General features: G+C 38.5%; 1 protein-coding gene across 6 annotated transcripts in view; it reads left to right on the top strand.

The window, feature by feature from the left end:
* Nucleotides 1–24,996, top strand: part of Cdk13 (cyclin dependent kinase 13) — a 101,382-nt gene that overhangs the window by 32,447 nt on the left and 43,939 nt on the right. For 3 of the 6 annotated variants that reach the window (XM_090332611.1, XM_090332607.1, XM_090332609.1), the window contains exons 3-6: nucleotides 1,006–1,176; nucleotides 2,158–2,297; nucleotides 4,943–5,113; nucleotides 17,383–17,409. In XM_090332611.1, coding sequence (XP_090188737.1) covers nucleotides 1,006–1,176; nucleotides 2,158–2,297; nucleotides 4,943–5,113; nucleotides 17,383–17,409 — 509 coding nt within the window. The remainder of the gene's footprint in view (nucleotides 1–1,005; nucleotides 1,177–2,157; nucleotides 2,298–4,942; nucleotides 5,114–17,382; nucleotides 17,410–24,996) is intronic. The other 3 variants (XM_090332612.1, XM_090332610.1, XM_090332608.1) reach the window with 1 other exon arrangement.

Genomic DNA, 24,996 nt, shown 5'->3' on the forward strand with positions numbered 1-24,996 from the left:
TTAGGGATAGTGCCTGGGCCAAGAGGTTAAGCCCCAGGACTCGCATAAAAAAAAAATCACTGGGTGCTTGACTAGCATGCATGAAGATTTGGGTTCGATTCCTCTGAACCACATACATAGAAAAAAAAACGAATTGGTGCTGTGGCTCAAGTGGTAGAGGTCTAGCCTTAAGAAAGCTCCAGGACTGGCATAAAAATGTATCTCTGCATAATTCAGAAAAATTAACCCTGAAAAGAGTTGGATGCTGAATTGTTTATGATTATTTAAGTGGGAAATTTAAGTAATAGTTAAGCATATGACTTTATTCTTATAGGAAAGCCTCTGTGGTTACTCCACTAGAATCAACATAAATGATATAATGAAATTAACGAGTTTCCTTGCAAAGCATAGTTTCAGTTTTAAGTTTTGAAGTTGAGGCTATTTATATATAATTTAAGATAAACTAATCTTTACATTTATAGGAAGATTACAAAAATATTGTTGTGATTTACCTTGTAGCCATTTTCCTACTTTTTCATGTCTTTAGTGTGTTACCTTTGTCAGAATTAATCAATATTAGCATATTACTGATTAAACCTCACATTGTGCACAAATTTCCTTAATTTTTACCTGTGTCATTTTCACCCTAAGCTTTGTATTTTGGTATTGAACATTGTGTTTTAGCTAAAATGTCAACTCTGCTTAGTGCCTTCCACTGTGAAATAGTGTAGAATATTCATGGCTGTTACATGCCACCTAATGTATACATGGCCACATTTTTTAGTTTTATTAATTATTTTAAAGGTGATGTACAGAGGAGTTATATGAGTCAAATAATGAGTACTTTTCTTTTTCAACAGTGTCACTTCCTCCCTCATTCTCTTCGTCTTTCTCCTCCCGACTTCCCTTCGCCCAGAGTTGTATAGACCATTTCCAACAGAGTGTCTCTAGTGGATTTCACTGCTCACATATTGAATTGTATGACTTTTTGTTGTGTGTGTTTTTTTTTGTTTTGTTTTTACTTAGCTTAAGAGGAAATATTTCAGTTAAAGCTGTTAAGAAGGAGGTAGAGAAGAAACTCCGATGTCTACTTGCTGACTTACCACTGCCCCCTGAGCTACCAGGAGGAGATGATCTTTCCAAGAGTCCAGAGGAAAAGAAAACAGCAGCACAGTTGCACAGTAAAAGGAGGCCAAAGTATGTGCTTGCTTTCTACCTGCTCTTAAATTGGCCAGAAATTATTCCAGGTCATTTAAATTTATAAAATATACAATTAAGATTTAATTTACTTAATACTTAAGAATAAATTTAGTTTTGAAAAAAATTCATAACTGTGTACTTATCGCCTAATAAAACCAAATCAAATTTTCTCTCAAGGTTTCCAATTATTAATTACATGAATATTTTATGTATTAAAGATAATTTCTTTAAAATAGCTAACACAAAAACACTGAAATCAAACAAGGTGGGAAGTCAGCATTAGTGAGTGGGAATAAACTCAATAATTGGCAAACTGCTTTGTCTTTCTTTACTTATAGTTTCATTCTCCACCCCTCCTTAAGCTCATTACCCATTTTCTCAGAGTCAGAAAGGAGGAAGACTTGGAAATCTGTAACCTAAATTGGTTTCAAATTAAGTGTCTAGATATAAGTCTTTCTCTCAGATACATTTATTCGGTAAGGCAGTAAGTTACTCCTCCATCCCTTTGTTTTGGTGCTGGTACTGGGGCTCCAACTCAAGGACTTGTGCTTTTTTGTTGGCTTTTTCTACCACTTGAGGCACAAACCCACTTCTGGCTCTTTGCTGATAAATTGGAGGTAAGACTCGGATTTGTCTACTCAGACTGGCTTTGAACTGTGATCCTCAAATCTCAGCTTTCTGAGTAGCTAGGATCACAGATAAGAGTCAGTATTGTCCAGTTGTATTTTATTTCTAAAAACCCTTCATAAAAGCCTTCCTGCTTCTCTCTGTTGATTCAAGTAATAGTCCATAGAAGAACCATTATTATTTTTCATTTTATCTTATAGTAGCAAATCAGTGTAATTGGTCTTAGATCACAAATATGCAGGGTAAATGAAATAAAGGATAAAGATTGGGCAGAGGGTGGGTATTGAGTTTTTAAACAGTTTGTGCCACTTTCTTGATTGTATATAAGAACTTCAGAACTATATTTAATAGAATATGTGGGCCTCGCTATGGTGAAATCAAAGAAAAAGATATTGACTGGGGAAAACGCTGCGTGGATAAGTTTGATATCATTGGAATTATTGGAGAAGGTACTTATGGACAAGTTTACAAGGCCAGGGATAAAGACACTGGTAAGTACTCTCAAGTTTGAGGAGCATTTGGGCCTATGGAATGTACTTTGTGTTTCTCATCTAATGTATAATCTTGGGAATTTCCAAAGAGTTGAAATTGTTTTGTTGTACTTTAAAATCTTGTCTTAATTTTATTATGTGTATGTATATACTTATGTAAATATGAGTTCATATAGGTGAGTTATATGTAAATATGGTTTTAAATCTTTGGCATTTGTGTTTTATACTCTATGTTAGTATTGGGGATTTTTTTTCCCACCTCTTTTTTTTTTTTTTGCCAGTCCTGGGCTTGAGCTCAGGGCCTGAGCACTGTCCTTGGATTTTCTCAAGGCTAGAGCTCTACCACTTGAGCCTCAGCACCACTTCCGGCTTTTTTCTATGTATGTGGTACTGAGGAATCGAACCTGGGTCTTCATGCATGCTAGGCAAGCACTTTAACCACTAGGCCAAACTCCTGGCCCCCCACCTGTTTTTATGGTGAGTAATTCTTAAACTATTATTAGTAACTAAGGAGAAAATGACTTGAATTTGTCTTTAAGTTGTAGATTTTTTTCTGAAACTACAACATTTTACTTTTAGACAGTTCTTTTCCTTTTTCATAGAAATTACTTTGTGAGACTTTTAGCAGCTTAAGGTTTTAGAACATAGCTTGGGTAAAATTTTAAAAACTTAGGAAGAAGTAACTGTTAAAATTTGTTTACAGATGCTGTACATTTCCCTAAGCAATGTATACAACAAGTATTTATTATTTATTATTTAGTATATATATATATGTATATATGCATGCCAGTCCTGGGGCTTGAACTCAGGGCTTAGGCACTGTACTTGGACATATTTGCTCAAGGATAGTGCTCTACCACTTGAGCCACTTCAGCTTTTTCTGTGTATGTGGTACTGAGGAACCGAACCCGGGCTTTGTGCATATGAGGCGAGCACTCTGCTATTAGGCTATGCTCCTGACTGTTATTATTCTTTCTTGACATAAACCAGTAGATTAAAATCACCAGGTGTATGAGGTCATGTAATATAGGGGAAGGGATCTTATGATTCTGAAAGACTAAACGCAGTTAGTACATAGAGTAAGAGTTCATATTTATCATGATGTACTATTAAACGAGATGAGGCAATAATTATTAAAAACTGGTAAAGCATGAAAATGTACAATGTTATAGAGAGACTTCATAAAATGGAATAAGTTTTAATGGTTGAAAGATAAAACATTTTGAAAAGACAATTTCTTAACACGTTTTTCTCCAAAATGAAGGTAAAATCAACATACTTGTGATAGTGAATTTTTTCTTATCCTAGTTGATGCTCAACTCTCAGATCTAGAAACATCCAAAATTTGAAACACTTTTGGCCCAAAGCATTGTGGACAAGGTACACTCAACCTGTAATAAGGTTGTGTGTACATTTTCTTTATTATTTAGATCTTCTCTGATACACTCAGTTATATCTAATTATGTATCAATTTACTGTAGGCAGAAAAACACAAACCAGTTGGGTGCCAGTGGCTCATACCTGTAATCCTAGCTATTCAGAAGGCTGAGAGCTGAGGAATGCAGTTCAAAGCCAGCTTGAGCATGAAAGTCCATGAGGTTTCTTTTTTTTTCCTTTTTCCCAGTCCTGGGCTTAGACTTAGGGCCTGAGCACTGTCCTTGGGCTTTCTCAAGGCTAGAGCTCTACCACTTGAGCCTCAGTGCCACTTGTGGCTTTTTTTCTATGTATGTGGTACCTAGGAATCTAACCTGGGTCTTTGTGCATGCTAGGCAAGCAAGCACTGTACCTCTAGGACAAACTCCTGGTCCAGTCCATGAGATTTCTTATCTCTTAACTGTTAGAAAATAACCAGAAGTGTTAGAAAATAACTAGAAGTACGCTGTGGCTCCAGCCCTAGAGTGATAGCCTTGAACTGAAGAGCTCAAGGACAGTACCCAGGCACAAGAGTTCAAGCCCCATGACCGACCAAAAAAAAACCCAAAACAAAACAACCCCACAAACCAGACACTGTTGGATAACTTGCTAGGACTAGGAAGTAATATGAATATAATTTCTCTGTTCAGAGAGATGTGATTTTAATGACTGTCCATCTTTCACTTAAGAAATGCCTTTTTAACTATCTACCAGTGGAAAACATACCACAGTGTGTACAAATTTGTCCTTTCTAGGCAGTTGTAGAATATTATGGGTCAGGCAACTTTCCTTTTTCTTTTTGGCAGTAGTGTTTATTTCAGGGCCTCATGCTTGCAGGCACTCTTTTTTCAGATAGGATCTTGGAACTTTTTGCTAAGGGGCAGGCAGCCTCAGACTACAGTCCTCCTAACTAAGCCTCTTGCACAGTTGAGAATTCATGTGGGTCTCACCATACTTGGCTCATTGAATGTGTTGGTTGAGATGGAATCTTGCCTACTTTTCCCCTGGTTTGGTCTTTAACCACAATAGCTGGGTTTACAGGCAAGCATGCCTGCCCCAAGAAGACTTAGCTTCTTGAAATTCAAATTGATATGTTAAAATCTGAAGTATTTAATTTGTAGATTATAATTTCAGGAGGTAGGAACGAAATTATGAATTAAACTAATTTTAAAATTAAGAAAAGTTATTTGCTTTTGTCAACATGTAATGTGTTTTCATTAATTTTCTAATAGGAGAAATGGTAGCTTTAAAAAAAGTACGACTGGATAATGAAAAAGAAGGCTTTCCAATTACAGCAATTCGAGAAATTAAAATTCTCCGGCAGCTTACCCACCAGAGTATTATCAATATGAAGGAAATAGTGACTGATAAAGAAGATGCTTTGGATTTTAAGAAGGACAAAGGTATGCACGCAGCTTTTCATGATAGTTTAGATGTTGTCACTAATGCTGACTGCATTTATTGGGTTTTAGTCAGTTAAATTGGTCATACTTGCCAGTAGAAGTCCTTTGTGTTCACTAGTTTTTATTTTTTTAACTGTTGAGAAAGCTATTTATAAAGTAGTAGTGTTCGAGTATATTTATCCTATACTTTTACGTTAAGAAGTCCTTAACTCATGGAAACACTTTGGTAGGCATATTTGTTTCTGAAGTATGTAAGTAAAGGTCTTGAAATTGCATTGAATAAATGATATTTGTTGAAGCTGTTATGGAGTTAGCCTGTTAGGAATGTAGTTACTTACCACAGTATATGAACAGTGAAATAAATGGTCTATTTCCTGTCAGTTTATTAGCGTTTTAGGGCAAGATATTGAAACCAAAGTTGATTTAGGTCAGAATTTATGCTTTTCAAATACAAATGTTCTTTTTCCCTAACTAAATCTAATAATAAAACAGATTTAGTGGATATGTTTAAATTCATCATGCTACTTGGCCTGCTCACAACATAAAGTTTTAACTCTTCTAGAGAAGACAGTTTAAAAATGATTTACATACTGTATGATCATTATTTTGCATCACTCAGTTTTTGCTTGGAAATATTCTTATGCAATGTGGAGATCAGAATTATCTTAATGGATGTTTTATCTTCTTTTTTTTTTTTCCCCCTTGGGTCCTGAGAAAACCCTTATTTTTTAGCTTGATATGTAACCTGGTTTGTCCTTTTAAACTTATTTTTCATTGCTGCTTATTGTATGATAGAAAGTAGAGTACTAGTTTGACTTCAGTTGAAAAGTCTGTGATTCAACCAAGCTTTGGTGGCTGATGCCTAGCTACTTAGGAGGTAAGGCTGAGATCTGAGGATCATGGCTTAGAGCCAGCCTGGTCAGGCTTCTTAAGAGCTCGGGTGTGAAAGAAAACAGTTTTTCAGTAGCAGGTATGTTCAGGTGAGAGAGCTGTAAGCCCATTACATGTAATGATTTGAACGTATAAAAATTTACCTTCAATTAACTGCCAAAAAAAGCTAGAAGTGGAGCTGCGGCTCAAGTGGTAGAGCACTAGGCTTGAGCAAAAAATGCTCTGGGACAGTGCCTAGACTCTGAATTTAAGACCCAAGACTAGAGCAAAACAAAACTCTGGGATTTGTGATATAGCTATATTAGTATTGTAACCTTATTATCAAGACTTTTTTCCTCTTTTGAGCCTCTTATTCCTTTATCCATAAAAAGAAAACATGATTTCTTACAATATAGTAAGAATTAAGACATTAAACATATGAAGGTGGTGTATAAGTGTTGTTCTGCAATAACATGCTAAATTAGTATATTTGCTTTTCCTCTAGTGTACACTGTACCTCCTACTTTGACCTATACAATCACCTTCCTTTCTACTCCTCTTATCCCCAATTTGGCATGTTTATTTGCTCACCAAGCTTCATTCACATTAGTATTTAGGATTCAGTATATTTTTCTGCATTCTGAGCTTTACATGTAATGGGCTTAAAGCTCTCTCATCTGAATATATGAATATACATGCTATTGAAAGACTGATTTTTTTTTTAACCCCGAGGTCTTAGTAAGGCAGTATTTTCATGTTGCACTGTATATAGACACGTAGTTTAGCATAACTTTCCAATCTGGGCTCTGGTGGCTCCTAGCTACTTAGGCTGAGATCTGGAGGGTTGTGATTCAAAGCCAGCTAGCTGGGCAGGTCAGTTCATGAGACTTTTTGCTCCTATAAACTACCCCTAAAAAGAGCTAGAAATAGATCTCTGGCTCAAGTGGTAGAGAGCTAGACTTGAGCAGAGGAAACTCAGGGACAGGGCCCATGCCTGAGTTCAAATGCTAGGATTGACATAAAATAAAACAAAAAATTAAAATAACTTTCAAAAATAACTTTCAAATCAATGAGAATATTTACGTTAAATTTCTCTGTGCTCAAGGCTAGCACTCTACCACTTGAGCCACAGCACCACTTTTGACCTTTTCTATCTGTGGTACTGAGGAATTGAACCCAGGGCTTTGTGCATGCTAGACAAGTACTCTTAATGCTATGCCACACTCCCAGTCCCTTAAACATTGTTTTTTTACCTGTTGTTTTTCATTACTGAGGGGAAAACAACAATAAATGAAACAATTGCAGCAACACAGAAGATTTTGAGAGACTAATTACTTAGCAAATAAATGAGCTGTACTTAAAATGATCCTGTCTAAACTGTAACACTTTAAAAAATTAGCATATATTAATTAAATAAGGGAGTTGGTGACATTTTCACACATGTATTTACTGTATCTAGAAAACTTCATTCCTTCAATCATTCTCTTATCTATTTCCCTACTTCTTAAAATAGTTTCATTAGGATTTACTATTCTGTTTTTTTTTTTTTGGCCAGTTCTAGGGCTTGAACTCGGGGCTGGGTACTATCCCTAAGCTTCTTTTGCTCATGTTAGCACTTTTACCATGTGAGCCACAGCAGCACTTCTGACTTTTTCTGTGTTTGTGGTATTGAGGAATTGAACCCAGGGCTTCATGCATGCTAGGCAAGCACTGACCACCAGACCATGTTTCCAGCCCCACTATTCTGTTTTTTTTTTTTTTTTAATGTGGTAATAAATACATTAACCATTTCATTCTCATTCAGCCATCCTACTCCTACTGGTGTGTCTCTATTTTCCTCTTGTCCTTTTCTTTTCCTTATGGGTATTCATTCCAATAAGGGGCTTTTGTTGTATTCAAAGCGTGTGTGTGTGTGCGTGCGCATGTGCGTGTGCGTGCGCATGTGTGTGTGCGCGCGCATGTGCGTGCCAGTGTGCCAGTTTTGGGACTAAGACTCAGGGCCTGGGCACTGTCTTTGAGCTTTCTCAAGACTAGCACTGTACCTCTTGAGCCACAGTGCAGCTTCAACCCATGGCTATGCATGGTAGGCAAGTACTCTACCCCTAAGCCACATTCCTATTCCCCCCACCCCTTTTAGCGCTACTACTAATGATTGAATTAATGATCTATTGCTCTTGCTCAGCGTTTTTTTTGGAGGGGGCAGTTCTGGGGCTTAAACTTGGGGCCTGGCCACAGTCCTTGGGCTTTCTCGAGGCTAGTGCTCTACTTACTGCTTGAACCACAGCACCACTTCCAACTTTTTCTGTGTATGTGGTAACAAGGAATCAAACCCAGGCTTTTCCTGCATTTGAGGTAAGCACTCTACCGCTAGGCTCTACTCTAAGCCCTACTTCCTGAATTTTTTTTTTTTTTTTGTCAGTCGTGGGGTTTGAACTTTGGGCCTGCACATTGTCCCCGAGCTCTTCAGCTCAAGACTATAGCCCTACCTCTTGAGCCACAGCGCTACTTCTGGTTTTCTAGTGGTTAATTGGAGATCCAAAACCATGGTTCAAAAACTGAGATTGGGAGGGTGTTGGGGAAGGGAAATGGGGGCCAAAACATGAGAAGGGGTTATTGATGTTCAAGAAGTAATGCACCTACTACCTGATGGATGTAACTGTAACCCTCTGTACATTATCCCGACAATAAAATAAAAAAAAAAAAGAAAGAAAAGAAAACCCCAGGCTTCATAAAGACAACAACAACAGCAACACCCCAAAAAACAAAAAAACACAAAAGTGTGATCCTCAGATTTCAGCCTCCAGATTAGCTAGGGTTATAGGTCTGAGATGTGCTTGGGTATTGCGCCTTAGTGATTCTCCCCTAAGAGTATCCTCTTTTGGTCTCACTGTATGTGAGTATCTAGAATCTGGTTTACTTTGTTATATCACTGACACTCATTTTGACTTACTATGATTCTTAAGCATTTTCTTGTACTTACAAGCCATTTATGTTTTTATTTATCTATTACCTGGTTATATATTTGATACGTTTTATTAGAGTAATAAGAGTTCAAAAATGGATTTCAAATAAATTTTTAAATTTTTTTATTAAAGAATTCATTAAGATTGATTTTTACATCATATTTCAGATGACATGTTTAACAAACAAGTATTCAAGAAGGGAATCAGTATTTACAATCATTGGCTCAAATACATTTTTTATATAGTAAGAATGTTCATCTTTTGAGTGTTATATCCCAAACTATAGAGGCATTTGGTTTCCTTGCTCTATTTGTGTATTTTTTGTTAATGATAACATTTTGTTAAATTGGATTTAGGAGAAATATTTAGAAAACAAATGATAGATTATCTCAGAATAGCCTAACATGATTAAGAATTCGACATAGTAGAAGGTACAGAAAACTATCTTAGTTATTTTATAAGGCAAACATAAAAAAATAGCATTAAAAGGAAAATAATTAAGACCTTAATTTGGAATGACTCCCTTTGGATATAAGAAAGCATAGAATTGGTAACATTTAAAAAAAACATAAGGAGATAAATAAATGTGTAGGTATTCATAGGGGATGATTCATGACAAAAGGATTGTCACGAATTTAAGAAAAAAATAATTCATAGAAAAGTAGGAAAAGAGTGGCCTGGCTTAGAACTACTGTGATCCTCAAACCTAAGCCTCCTGAGTAGCCAGGAATACAGATGCAAGTCACTGGCACCTAGTTAGACCCAAACACTTCTCAGTATTTTGGATGAGAGGCTCAACCTGTGTGTGCTTTGGAACAAGTGTTAGAAGGTAACACTTAAACGCATGAATTTGAATCTTTGTTGCTATATGCATTCTTTTTCTCATTGGAAAAAAGGATTAATACTTAATGCACAAGTTTGCTGTTGTCATTAATGTAATAATACACATGAAACAAATTGCCTCACATATGACATGCTTATAGATAAATGTTATATTGATTGTGAGGGCAGAATTAAGTCATTATTAGAATGCAGATTTGGAAGAAAGGAATGTTTCAGTTTTAGTTCTGTAGTATAATATAAAACATAGTTTTATATTTTAATTTTATGCAGAGATTAGATATCTGGAATGGTGTGTGCGTGCCTTGCTGTGTGTGTGTGTGTTTGTGTGTGTGTGTGGGGGGGTGTATTTGTATGTGTCCTGGGGTTTGAATTCAACTCAGGGTCTGGGTTCTGTCCCTGATGGATTTTTGGTCAGTTATGGGGCTTAGACTCAGGGTCTGGGCATTGTCCCTGAGATTTTCTTTTTTTCTTTGCTTCTTCTTTTTTTTGCCAGTCCTGGGCTTGAGCTCAGGGTCTGAGCACTGTCCTTGGACTTTCTCAAGGCTAGAGCTCTACCACTTGAGCCTCAGCATCACTTCTGTTTTTTTTCTATGTATGTGGTACCAAGGAATTGAACCCGGGTCTTTGTGCATGCTAGGCAAGCACTCTACCACTAGGCCAAGCTCCCGGCCCCTGTCCCTGAGATTTTCTGCTTCAGGCTAGACCACTACCATTTTGAGCCACATCTGGAATTTTGGTGGTTAATTGGAGTTAAGAGTTTGATGGACTTTCTGCCCCAGCTGGCTTTGAACTGTGATCCCCAGATCCCAGCCTCCTGAGTAGCTAGGATTACAGGCATGAGCCATCAGTTTCTGGCTCTGAGTGTTCTTGCTTAAGGATAGCTCTCTACCATTTGAGCCACAGCTCCACTTGACTTTTTGGTGGTTATCTGAAGATAGAAGTCTTATGCACTTGCCTGCTAGGGCTGGCTTTGGACTGAGCCTGTCAGATCTCAGCTTCCTTAGTAGGAAGGGTTGTAGCTGTGAGCCAGCAATCACCGAGCTCTAGAAGTTACTCCTCCCGCCCCCTTTTTTTTGAAGCAATGTATTCTGAAAGTTTAGAAGCAACTCAATTAAGAAAAAAAATGCAAAGTTTCAGTTACTTCTTATAGACTGATTGATCCACTAGAAAGACAAAAGTGAGACACTTGTAACAGTTTCAGGCAGGGAAAGGAAAATCGGAATGCAATAAGAAAGCCATGTCATCATGTGGACTAGAAACATACAGGGGAAATAAGATCCCTGGGCATTAAGAATACTATAAATTCAGATAGAATTTTTAGGTAAATTCTATATTGGAAGAAATGTAATATAGTGAGGGATGGGAGCCATAGAATATTTTAGAATATGCAAACCAAAACATAACTATTCTGTTGCCCTATAGTGTTTGAGCCCTCTTTAGGAAACTAATCTTCAACTTCATGGTGAAAGAAGGGAAGTGAGACAGGAATTGTTTTTTGTTGTTGTTGTTGTTTGCCACTTATGTGGTCTGTAAATTCTTTGAGTCTTGTAGGTTACAAAAAGGTAATTAAAATTTTTGAATTTTGGGAATAAGTGTGAAATATTTTCACCTGTTTAATTATTTGCCATTGTTGGTGCTTAACATGAATGTATCACTCTTATTATGACATGCTACAGGAGAGACTTGAATAGTTGTTACATTATACAATCACATAAGATCTCTGAGCTTCCTTTTTCTTTTAGTTTGTGTTTAGAATCTTGTTGAAAGTCATGTATTAGAGTTTAGATTTTGTGCCAGCTGTCATATCCTTAGAAGATTGAAGAAAAATATGAACTGTGGAATAACTGTTCTTTTCACAGGCATAGTTCTCCTTTACAGGGTTAATAGGAAAGGTTATAGACAAGCAGTAAGAAAAATAAATATTAGGGAAGGTTGCCTCATTGCAAAAAATGAAACTGAGTGGGATGCATTTTTTCCCTTATAAAAGTGGATGTGGTGCTGCTGGGCATCATGGAGTATGTCTGTAATACAAGCAGCTCTGGTGCTAGAGATCAGGAGTGGTTATGTCACAGGCTCAGAAAACCCTAATCTTTTAACTTTTTTCTACTTAGAGTTTTAAAATATATTTTCTTATTTAATCCCTCTCTGTGTGCCTTCCTTCCCTCTGAACTGAAGGCTTCACTCCGACTAAAGGATATTCTGTTGCTTGAGCCATGACTCTTTAAATCTCCTCTTCGGCCTCCCCCTTAACAGGCCGTCGTTAGAAAGTTCTCACATCTTCTAAATGGTCTTATTTCACTGATCCTTTTTTAAAAATTTCCTGCATCGGGGCGGGAGTTTGGCCTAGTGGTAGCGTGCTTGCCTAGCATGCACGAATACCTGGGTTCGATTCCTCCATATCACATACATAGAAAAATTGGAAGTGGTACTGTGGCTCAAGTGGTAGAGCACTAGCCTTGAGAAAGGTCCAAGGACATTGCTCAGGCCCTGAGTTCAAGCCCCATGACTGTCCCCCCCGCCTCAAAAAAAAAGTCCTGTATCATTCCATATTCTTTTAAATGTTGCAGCCTTATGCTGTATTTTAATTTTTGGTATTAAATATTGAACTAAGTTTCTTTGTCTTTTCCCTTAGAAAAGAGCATGCTTTTTTGGGGGGTGGGGGAATTGTAGGCTTGGATTCTAGGCCTGGGTGCTGTCCCTGAGCTGTTCAGCTCAAGGCTACCACCCTACCCACTTCCAGTTTTCTAGTGGTTAATTGGAGATGAGTCTCAAGGACTTGAGGGCCCTGAGTAGGTAGGATTACAGGCAAGAGCCACTGTGCCTGGCATGAGTATGCTCATTTTTATTCGTACCCAGGGATGTAAGGTTTGAAAACTTAACAGTGTAGTATTGAGTGGGATTATAATGATAGTACTTTGAGAAGGTGCAGGATTTAAAAAAATTTCAAGGGTATGAGATCATTTACATATTAATGTAATACTGTGGAGTAAAAATTGTAACATGGGAGATGAAGATTGTGTGTGTGTGTGTGTTTGTTGTTGTTGTTGATCCTGGGGCTTGAACTCTTGTCACCTATGGTAAGACAGCCTAGATACTCAGGAGGCTAAGATCTGAAGATCAAGGTTTGAAGCCAGCGAGAACAGGAAAGGCCAAGATTTAAAAAGAAAATAAATCTATTGTAATTAATAGAAGGGCTACATTATATTCGCCAGATAGAAGGTACATTCCTTAACAATCATTGCTACCCCTGGCTATGGTATTTTTATCTACAGCTAACTGGGAGAGTGTCTGAGTGTGGAACTGAAACTGAAGGTATAGGTCAAGCAATAATGCACTAGCCTTGAGCAGAAAAAGCCAACCAAGAGGCCCTGAGTTCAAACAGAACTACCAGCATACAATCAATAGACAAACTGGGTTCTCTTAAGTTGAGTCTGCTTCTTTATTCCCATTTTTGTTTGCAAAGAAGAGGAATAATCAGTGTTTGGTATCTGTATTTTGTGTCAGTCACTGAATTTTCTCACTACTGTATAAAGAGCATGGAAGTCTCATGCTAAAATCAATGAAACTTTCTCAGGCCTTTTTTTTTTTTTTGCGGGGGAGGGGGGAGGAGCTGGTCCTCCTGGAGTTTGAACTCAGGGCCTAGATGCTGTCCCTGCTCAAGGCTAGCCTTCTAACACTTGAGCCACAGAGCCACTTCTGGCTTTTTCTGAGTAGTTTATGGGAGATAAGAGTCTCACAGATTTTTGCCTTTGAACTAGATCCTCAGATCTCAGCCTCCTGAGTAGCTAGGATTATAGGTATGTGCCATCAGTGCCTGGCCTAAGGCCTTTTCTTATTTAGCACAGTACTTATTTTGATTGGCTTTTCTGAAAGAACTCTGTTCAGGTTTGCTTTCTTTCTCTTTGGCTGTTTCATTCATAGCTTTTTTCCGCTGGTTTTTTCCCCCTCCCCCCTCATCCATAAGTGCTGATATTCCTAAGAGATAATGGGCTTGGTGTTCCTTCTTTTTTTCAGATGCCTCATAATGGTGTTTGTTGTAATTGTCTCTGTGCCACTACCACTGCATAAAAGTATTTTCAGATCTGAACTCTAGATAGCTCACATTATTCACATTTACATTTCAAAAAGGAACCTCATTTTCAGAATGTCCCCATTCCCACCAACAGCCTGCTCAGTCTTGGTTTAGATCTCAGCTTTCAGATCTCTTTTCCTGATACTTCCATCAGGTTTTTTTAATCTTTGGGGATACTATTCCATTTTTAAGCCTTTTTTTGGGGGGGGGGGTCATGGGGCTTGAACTAGGCCTGGGTGCTGTCCCTGAACTCTTCAGCTCCAGGCTACTGCCTCACTTCCCATTTTCTAGAGGTTAATTGGAGATAAGAGTCTCAGGTCCTTTTGTGCCTGGGCTGACTTTTAACATTGATCCTCTGATCTCAGCCTCCTGAGTAGCTAGGATTACAGGTGTGAGCCGTGCCGGCCATTTTTAAAACATTTTGATTAAAACATTATAATGTAGTTATTTTATATGATGTAATTATTTTGTGTATGCATATATGTTTGTATTGATACATTATGAAGCTTCTCCCCATGCCTGTACTTGGGCTTGAACTCAGGGCCTTGAATTTTCCTTTAGCTTTTTCCTGCTCCTCCTCCTCCTGCTCCTCCTCCTGCTCCTCCTCCTCTTCCTCCTCCTCTTCCTCCTCCTCTTCCTCCTCCTGCTCCCCCCTCCTCCTGTTCCTCCTCCTCCCCCCTTCCCCTCCTCCTCCTCCTTTGTGGGTTGTGGGACTTGAACTCTGTGTCTGGACACTGTCCCTGAGCTCTTTCAGCTCATGGCTACTGCCCCACCCCTGAGCCTGGGCCTTGTCCCTGAGTACTTCAACTCTAGCCTACCAACCTACCCTGGAGCCTCAGCCTCACTTCTCATTTTCTAGTGGTTAACTGGAGATAAGAGTCTCTAGTTCTTTAGTGCTGGCGATGGCTTTGAGCCAGGATCCCCTGATATCAGCCTCCTGAGTAGCTAGGATTACAGGCATGAGCCACCATGCCTGGCTCACCTTTAGCTTTTTTCTTTTTCTTTTTTGCCAGTCCTGGCCTTGGGCTCAGGGTCTGAGCACTGTCCTTGGGTTTTCTCAAGGCTAGAGCTCTACCACTTGAGCCACAGCACTGCTTCTGGCCTTTTTTTTTTTTTTTTTTTTTTTGTAATTAATAGAGGGTTACATTATATTCACCAAATAGAAGGTGCATAGCTTAACAAACATTGATACCCTTTCTCATGACATGGTCCCCATTTCCCTCCCCCTCCCCCGCTTTTTGATTTCCCCCCTTCCCTATCCAATTTCATATAATTCTGGCCTTTTTTCTATATATGTTGTACCAAAGAATTGAACCTGGGTCTTTGTGTATGCTAGGTAAACACTTTACCACTAGGCCAAGCTCCAGGCCCATAGCTTTTTTTCTTAAGGCTGGTGTTCTACTACTTTCAGCCACAGCTACACTTCTAGTTTTTTTCACTGGTTAATTAGAACTAAGAGTCTCATGGACTTTTCTGCCTGGGTTGACTGTGAATTATGATCTTGAGTACTAAGATTACAGACACAAGCTACTGGCTGGGCTCAGGTGGCTTGTGTCTATAATTCTACCTACTCAGAAGACTTGAGATCTCAAGGTCCAGGTTTGAAGCCAGCCCAGGTTCTGTGGCTCAAAGTGGTAGAGTGTCTCGGAGCAAAAAAGCTCAGAGACAGTGCCTAGCTCCTGAGTTCCGGCTCCATGATGTACAAAGAACAAGGAAGTAAGCTATTGGCATACATCATGAAGCTCTTGATATTGGCAATTTTGTACATCTCTGTGCTTAAAGGTAATAAATTTGTTGGATATTTTTTAGGATACAAAGATAGTTTCAAAATAATAGAATATGAAGAGTTTAAACAAAGTGAGTACCTCAAAAATTAGATTTGTAGATACAAGCCTTCAGCTTTGCAGTTTTTTTTTTTTTTTTTTTTTGCTTTGAGTTTTTGTTTTGCCAGTCCTGGGGTTTGAAGTGAAGGCCTTGGCACTGGTCCTGACCTTCTTTGGATCAAGGCTAGCGCTGTACCACTTGCCACGATGTTCTTTCTAGCTTTTTCGGTTTATATGATACTGAGGAATTGGACTCAGGGCTTTATGCACGGGAGGCAAGCACTCTACCAATAAGCTACATTCCCAGCCCAGCTTTCCAGTTTTTTTTTTTTCCTAGTCCTGGGAACTCAGCCTATGCACTGTCCTTCAAAAGGCTAGAGCCCTCCCACTCCAGCCACAGCACCACTTCGAGCTTTTTTTTTTAAATGTATGTGTTACTTAGAAATCAAACCTGGGTCTTCGTGCAAGTACTCTACCACTAGGCCAAACTCCCCACCCCGGCTTTGCAGTTTTTATCAACCCTATTTTTTTTTTTTGGATCCCTGTTTCTTGAATCTACTTCCAGCTTTTGCAAATTTGCTAGTCTTGAACAAGTTATACATATCTAGGCTAATAACAGAGTGGTTAATTGAGAGTTGATCCTTTTCTTTTTATTTGTTATTCCTGGGCCTCGAACTTTGGTCCTGGGTGCTGTCCCTAAGCGTCTGCTCAAGGCTAGAACTCTACAAATGAACACTGTTTGTGGCCTTTTCTGTGATTTATTGGGAGCTAAGAAGAGTCTCATGGACTTCCTGCCTAATCTGGCTTCAAATTGCAGTCCTCAGATCTCAGCTTCCTGAGTAGCTAGGATTACAGGTGTGAGTCACCTAGCTTGATCTTTTCCTGAAATAGGTTTTCTCCAATGAGAGAATATTCTTTCTGAAGAATTTTAGGATGTTTTGTAAATTATGCTAGCTATAATTTCGTTTTACTTTTTGTGTTTTGTCATGTGTGCAATATTGTTTGTGAGTCAATAATAAAAGGAAATGAATGGCTTTACCTTACTTAAATCTGTGCTGTTTAATTTATTTTCGTTTTAAGAAAATATAGTTTTATTTATTATCAAGATGTTATGTAGAGAGGTTACCATTTCATAAGTCAGGAGGTTAATAAATATTACATTTTTAAAATACAGCTTCCACCTTCCTTTATATGGCTCTTTTGAGAATATAATCAGTAGAATCAAATGTTTTGTTTTCAATATTAGTCCTGTTGCCAGTTATTTTTCTATGTGAGACAGTATTTTCATTGCCAGAATAAGCCAACATTTAGACTCTTAGCTCCAGTAGAGGTGAGGCAAGTCAGGGGTCACCTGGTCCCTTGTGGCTGCCATGCATTGTCCTTCCTCTCTTTTGCTCTGTTTTGTTTTTTTCCCCCCGTAGCTAGAGTCAGCAGTCACAGAGGTGTGCTGGCTTTCATCTCATACATACTGATAACCACATAGGGAAAGTTCTGCAGTCTTTCCCGGAGAACAGAAAGTACCTCTTACCAAAATTGAAAGTGAAAAGAAACTGTATGTAAAAATACTGTTTTAAAATAATTTTTTTTCATCCTTCCCTCCTAAACTCTTCAAGGACCTCATAAATGACCACAAACTTTCTTCAGTTTGTCTACAAGGACACGTTGCTTAATTTCTTTTTTCTTTTTTGTGTGAAACAGCCAAACATGCTGTTGGAAGGGCAAAAGGTAGGTAAACTATACTAGAGAGAGAGAGAGAGAGAGAGAGAGAATGAATGAGTGTGTGCGTATGTGTTTTACTAGAGATTGAACATGGGGCCTCACATATGACAGCTCTTTACCACTTAAGCCACATGCCTAACCCCTCTGGGTTTTTTTATTCTGAGATATTGTCTCAGTAACTGCCTTACTGATGTCTCTGTATCCTCTGCCTTGCCCTCCTGAGTACTGGCATTACAGGCATGCACCATACATTTGGTGAGATTTCATAGACTCTTTGCTTTATTTCAGAGCTTGTTAATACCACTTTCCCCAGACATAAAACGAAGTGATAAACCATTCCAATTCCAGTACAAAAAAACTACAAAATGAAAATTAAGGAGAAATCCAAGTAATAAAATACGATAGTACCTAAGATGTAATTGCTTCAAAGTATTTTATTAACTTAAAATAACTGTATTTCAAGTTATATATGAATTAATCTGGCCTTGTTTCCATTGTTGACTGTTCATGTGGCTCCATGTGTTTCTGATTCAAGAACTGTGTTTAATTAAAAAATGTTGGCCATGTGTGTGAATTCAGATACTTCTAGAAATATCATAAAAAGGTAAAAAACCAACAAAAGTAGTTTTACTACAGTAATATGTTTAATCCCGAGTAAAAAAATGACTGTAAATTTTGTACTAGATCTTTGAAAATCTACTGTGTGTTGTGTTTTAACTGAATAGAGCCACAGTTAAAATGTTCAGCTATATGTGTTATAACAAAATGCCTTCTGAGTACATGTTGTTGCCTTAGATATCACATCTAATTAGATGTGTTTGGGATTACCCCTTGTCCTTTTGTTCTTGGTATCTACTTTGTTGTTGTTATTATTATTATTATTTTTGTTAGTTCATGTAGTTGTGCAGCTTCCTCTACTCCTAAAGGCACATTGGCCATTTCAGAGCTGTAAGGTTTGGCTCTCTGGGAGGCTGATCCCATGTGTGTCATGTGGACCTTTTACTGTGAACTGTGAGCCCTAGGCCTACTGCTAACAGCCATGTTGAGATAATATAGACTTAATAATCATTGATAAATGGAAAAAGAGATGTAAATTATATTTAAATATATATATATATATATATATAGTTATATATATATTTTTATTTGCCAGCTCTGGGGCTTGAACTCAGGGCCTGAATACTGTTCTTGGAATTTCCTCAAGGCTAGCGCTCTACCACTTGCACTACAGCACCACTTCTGGCCTTTTGTGTATATTTGGTACTGAGAAATCAAACTCAGGGTTTTGTGCATGCTAGGCAAACACTTTATCACTAAGCCATGCCCCCAGCCCAATAATTTTCTTTGGTGGGTCCTGGGACTTGAACTTGGCCTTGGGCGCTGTCCCTGAGCTCTTGAGCTCAAGGCTACTGCCCTACCCTTGAGTCAAGCCCCACTTCCCATTTTCTAGAGGTTAATTGGAGATAAAGACTGTCAGGTCCTTTTGTGTCCTGGCTGGCTTTGAACTTTGAACCTCTGATCACAGCCTCCTGAGTAGCTAGGATTACAGGCATGAGCCACTGTGCCCAGACAAGTTCATTTCTTGCTGATACGGTTCTGAGGCATTGAACTAATGGCCTCATGCATGCTAGGCAAGCACTTTGCTACTAAGCTACATTCCCTGCTGCAAATTACTTTTTTCTTTTGGTTGGTCCTGGGGATTGAACTCTGGGCCTGGACTCTGTCCCTGAGCTCTTCAGTTCAAGGCCCTACTGGTTGAGCCACAGCACCACTTTTAGTTTTCTGGTGGCTAATTGGAGATAAGAGTATCAGGGACTTTAGTGCCTGGGCTGGCTTTGAACCTCAGTCCTCAGATCTCAGCCTCCTGAGTAGCTAGAATTACAGGTGTAAGCCACTGGACTCCAGCTGTAAATTACTTTTTTTTTTTTTTTTTTGCCAGTCCTGGGCTTGGGCTCAGGGCATGAGCACTGTCCCTGGATTTTCTCAAGTCTAGGGCTCTGCCACTTGAGCCACAGCACCACTTCTGGCTTTTTGCTACATATGTGGTACCAAGGAATCGAACCCCGTCTTTGTGCATGCTAGGCAAGCACTCTACCACTAGGCCAAACTCCCGGCCTGTAAATTACATTTTTGAAGAAGTAGTTGAAGCCTGTGTTTGGTATTCAAATCAATGTTTTGTTCTACTATTTGGAGTAGAAAGTTTCAAGAGTAGAAGAGATACGGATTAGGGGATATCTTTCTTGGAAAAAATAGCTTTATAATCTTAGAGGAGTGCAGTGCTGCAGTTATAGAGAGTTGTTGGGAGATTGATTAGAGGGTTTCATTAGTTAAAATTGAGGTCCATTGTGTTATCTACCCCCTGAGATGCTTGAGTTTGACTGACTAGGTTTTGTTGCTTGTACTCAGGCCCTGTGTACTGTCCTTGAGCCTTTTTGCTTAAGGGTAATGCTCTACCACTTGAATCACAGCTTCTCTTTCAGCTTTTTGGGGGAGAATAGATTGGAACTAAGAGTCTCACGGACTTTCCTGTCTGGACTGGCTTTGAACTGTGATTCTCAGATTCCAGTCTCCTGTGTAGCTAGAATTACAGGCAGGAGCCTGTAATGATGCCTGATGCCTAGCAGTTTTTATTTTTATTTTTTTTTGGGGGGAGAAACCATTTAATGCACTCATGAGAAATTTTAGTTTGTATAAACAAAAAGCATAAAAATTTAAGGCACAGTGAATAAATTTCATATAAACTGACCACAACTGAACAAAGAAAGTAAAATTCAAGAAACATAAAATCTTCCTAAGTCATTATTTTCTCTTCCTGTGATAAACTCCTCCAAGATAAACTCATATATACGTATACTTTTAGGGAGAAAATATTCAGATATTACCTTTATACACATTGATCTTAATAACCAGATGTTTGAAATGAAGTGCCATCTCCAATTTAAAAACAAATCAGAGAGGCCAGCTATAAGAGTTTAGAACTGTTACTAAACAACTTATGGTGATACATAAAAATGAATTCTTTTAAGTACTAAGTTACATAATTTATAACTGAATTTTTTTAATGCCATTAGGTACTATGAACCATCATACCATGAATCCACACAGCCAAAGATTCCTTAAGAGTTTAACTATCCTTTATGAGTTTTTAATTTTTTTAAAGTATTTATTATACAGGGTTGGGTTGGGGGCTTATTGTGATATTTCTTCCCCCCCCACCCCCAACAGTCCTGGGCTTAAGCTCAGGGTCTGAGCACTGTCACTTGACTTTCTCAAGGCTAGAGCTCTACCACTTGAGCCTCAGCACCACTTCCGGCTTACCAAGGAATCGAACCCAGGTCTTCGTGCATGCTACCACTAGGCCAAACTCCTGGCCCCTACTGTTTTTTTTTTTTTTGCCAGTCCTGGGCTTGAGCTTAGGGCCTGAGCCCTAATCTTGGACTTTCTCAAGGCTAGAGCTCTACCACTGGAGCCTCAGCACCATTTCTGGCTTTTTTTTTCTATGTATGTGGTACCGAGGAATCGAACCCAGGTCTTTGTGCATGCTAGGCAAGCATTCTACCACTAGGTCAAACTCCCGGCCCCCCCCCCCTTTTTTTTTTTGTTTTTGTTTTTTTTTTTTTTGCAGTCCTGGGCTTGAGCTGAGGGCCTGAGCACTGTCCTTGGATCCTTGGACTTTCTCAAGGCTAGAGCTCTACCACTTGGGCATCAGCACCATTTCTGGCTTTTTTTCTATGTATGTGGTACTGAGGAATCGAACCCAGGTCTTTGTGCATGCTAGGCAAGCACTCTACCACTAGGCCAAACTCCCAGCCCCCCCCCTTTTTTTTTTATACAGAGCTATGGGGCAGACAGTTTAAAGAGTTCAGTCCAACTGTAGGGAGTGATTATGCCTAGTTGATCTTATTGAAGAGCATAAGTAATACAATAAATTTTCTCCGTGGTGGTGGTCTTACTGCCTCTTGGCTTTGTCTGTGAAGTTAGTTTATTGTGATATAACTTTGACTGCATTTAAAATCCCTTGTATTTTAGGCACTTTGAGCCATAAACTATTTTAAATTTAATACTTTTGTAGAAGTAAAATTTCTCTCAGAAGCTTAAAAGTAGACTGGTAGTTTGGTTTTATTATAACCACGAAAATAATGCACAAATGTCTAAAGAAGAAACATTCCATGTTTTCTCAGATCATTTTCTGCCCAATCCAGAATTACCAGCCTTTTATGCGATTTAAAGCACTTTTATACTTAAAAAATTAGAAATAATAGAAAATATTTTAAGTGCAGATATGTGGACCGAGAATGTGTGTCAAGAGAGACACTCTGAAGTCAATCAACTAGAAAGAAACAGTTTGACAGATAATCAAATACTTACAAAATTCTTTCCTGGCCTTAACTATTCCAAGTTGACTTCATTCATCCAATTTCTGCAACCCCTGGTAGTCAATAATGTTTTTGTTTGTGTTTTCTTATCTTAAATGTTTAATTGTAATCATATTGTAAATAACCTGTTCAGACTGGCTTCTTTCTCTATACTGGACTGAAGCCCCCCCCCCATATACATATCTTATCTAAAAATACCATAGTTTACCCATTCACCTGGTAAAGACATTGTAATTACTTCCAAGCTTTGGTGATTGTCACAGAGCAATAATAAATATTCCTGTGCTAGTTTTTGTGTGGGTATAATAGTTCTCAACTCTTGGGTAATATGATCCAAGATTGTTGAGTCATGTGGTCAGAGTATTCTGGGGTATAAGTTGGCCTAAAAATGTACTTTCTATAGCTGTCCATACCGTTCCGCATCCCACAGGTGACAACTGAGAGATTTTCTTGCACCACATTTTTTCATTAGCATTTAATGTTAGTATTTTTATTTATTTATTTATTTTTTGCCGGTCCTGGACTTGAGCTCAGGGTCTGAACCCTGTCCTTTGACTTTCTCAAGGCTAGAGCTCTACCACTTGAGCCTCAGTACCACTTCCAGCTTTTTTCTATGCATGTGGTACCGAGGAATCGAACCCGGGTCTTAGCGCATGCTAGGCAAGTACTCTACTACTAGGCCAAACTCCCGGCCCCTAATGTTAGTATTTTTGATTTTGTAATCCTGATATACAGTAGAATTTCAGTTTGCTATTCTCTGTTGAAATGTCATGCTGAGCATCTTTTTATGTCTATTTACCATCCCTATATCTTCTGTTTTTGTTTTATTTTTTATTTTTGCGTTTATTTTGTTTTAGTTGAAGTACTCGAATAATTTGTAACCTCCCACATGCTTGGTAAAATGCCCCACCACTAAATACCATTTCAATGCCCTTGTAAAATTTTAATTTGATGCAAGGTCTTGCTATGTTGTCCATGCTGACCTCTACCTTGCAACTGCCCTACCTCAGTATCCTGAGTATCTGAGTTTAGAAGCGGCTTCACCATACTCATCTTTGTTGCTGAATTTTAAGAAGAGTTTTTTGGATATATTAAATGCCAGTCTTTAACAGATACTAATATTGTGAAGCTTTCCTCCCAGCTTCTGATCTTTTTATTTCCTAAGGATGTGCCTTTTAGAGAAAAATTAACCTATACTGTATCCGTTTTTTCTTTTACATACGGTGGTTTTTAGCATTATTGCTAAAAAGTCATCATGAAACCTAGATTTTCTTCCGAGTTATCTTCTAGTAGTTTACTTTGCATTTTATACTTGGTCTGTGCTCCATTTTTACATCATTTTTGTAAGGTCTTTGTTTTTGTTGGTATGTTGATAGCCATTTGTTCTGACAGAATTTGTTGGAAAGACATTCTCCCTTGAGATGCCTGTATTCCATTGTTGAAATATTACTTGGACTGTTTTCTTGTGGGTCTACTTCCAGGAGGTTTTTTTGTTTTTTTGTTTGTTTGGGTTTTTTTTTTTTTTTTTTTTTTGGTTCCATCTGTCTGCTTGTCTGTCCTTTCCCTCTTCCCCACCATCACGTTGTATCGATTATTGTGCTTTATACATCTTTGTTGTTCTGTAACCATGTTCTTCTTCAATATTGTATTGCTGTCCATGTAAACTTCACAATCAGTTGGTGCTCACAAAATAACTTGCTATGATTATTATTTTTTCCATTTGGACTGTGTTATAAATATGTATATTAAGCTGGGAAGAGCTGCATGGTAATTTTCCATGGTGTTGTTATGAGTTATGTCTTTGTTTCTGTACAAAAGAATATGGGATGTCTGTTTCTGTACAAGACTATGGGAACATTTTTTGGTAGATGGTTTTTGGTTAGGATCTCTTACAAGATTGCTGAGGTTATTTTAGTCATTGAAAGACTTGACTGGTTTGGACTGTCTCTTTCTGTGGGGAGAGGAGGAATGACAGGAAGATTCTGGTGATTGAACTCAGGGCCTTGTGCTTGCTAGGCAGATGCTCTACCATTTCAGCCATATCTTTACCCACATGGACAGTCTGTTTTCAGAGTGGTCTTTCCTTCTACTCATGGTTTGAAAGTTGTGGTTGTTCTACTTCTCTTCACATGTATTTTTCCACAAGATTGTTCTTTACATATTTGGTGGCTGCCTTTTGTTAGGACAAATAAACCTTCACGTTTTTTTCCCCACAAGATCATTTTTCACATGTTTGGTGGCTGCCTTTTGTTAGGGCAAATAAACCAAGAAAGGTGGAAGGTTCTGTGTCTGTAACCTAGTCTAGAAGATTACATGGTCACTTCTGGTGATATTCTCTTGGTCACACATACACACCATACTTGTGGGAGGGCATGGATAGCTGGAAATTATGATCATTGGAAACTAGTTTGTGGAGGAAGTTGAGTTCAATTTTTGCTTTTGGTGCTGGTCTGGGGCTTGGACTCAGGGCTTGGGTGCTGTCCCTAAGATTTTTGTGCACAAGGTTAATGGTCTTCTACTTGGGTGACAACTCCATAACTCCACTTGCAGCTTTTTTCATGGTTAATTGAGATGAAAATTTCATAGACTTTTCTGCCTATGCTGGCTTTGAACTGTGATCCTCAGATCTCAGCCTCTAGAGTAGCTAGGATTACAGGTGTAAGCTACTAATGCCCAGTTTAATTCAAATGTTAAGATTCAGGATTTGTACTTATTTGATCTTATGGTTCTATTTATTTAATTTTTTAAAAAAATGAACAACCTAAAAGTCCTAGTTTCAGCCAGTTATGCACAGGTGCTGATGGCTCACATCTGTAATCCTGATTGCTCAGGAAGCTGAGATATGAGGGTTGAAGCTTGCTGGAAGCCAGTGCAGACAGAAACATCTGCCAGACTCCATTTCCTCTTGATCAGGAGGAAAAAAAAAGAAGTCTTGGTTCCTAGAATTTGGAGTAGAATTTTTGTTGTTTTTGTTTTTTTAAATCTATCCTGGGTCTTGGATCTATCCTGGCACCTGGATGTTGTGCCTGAGCTCTTCAGCTCAAGGCTACACCCTACCCCTTGAGCCACAGCGCTATTTCTCGGTTTTCTTCTGGTTAATTGGAGATAAGAGTCTCATGATATTTAGTGCCCTGGCGGACTTCGAACTGTGATCCTCACATCTCAGCCTCCTGAGTAGCTAAGATTACAAGCGTGAGCCACCTCGCCCGGTTTGGAG

Source organism: Megascapheus bottae, chromosome 5, assembly GCF_031878675.1.
Source record: "Megascapheus bottae isolate mThoBot1 chromosome 5, mThoBot2.hap1, whole genome shotgun sequence".
Taxonomy (NCBI): domain Eukaryota; kingdom Metazoa; phylum Chordata; class Mammalia; order Rodentia; family Geomyidae; genus Megascapheus; species Megascapheus bottae.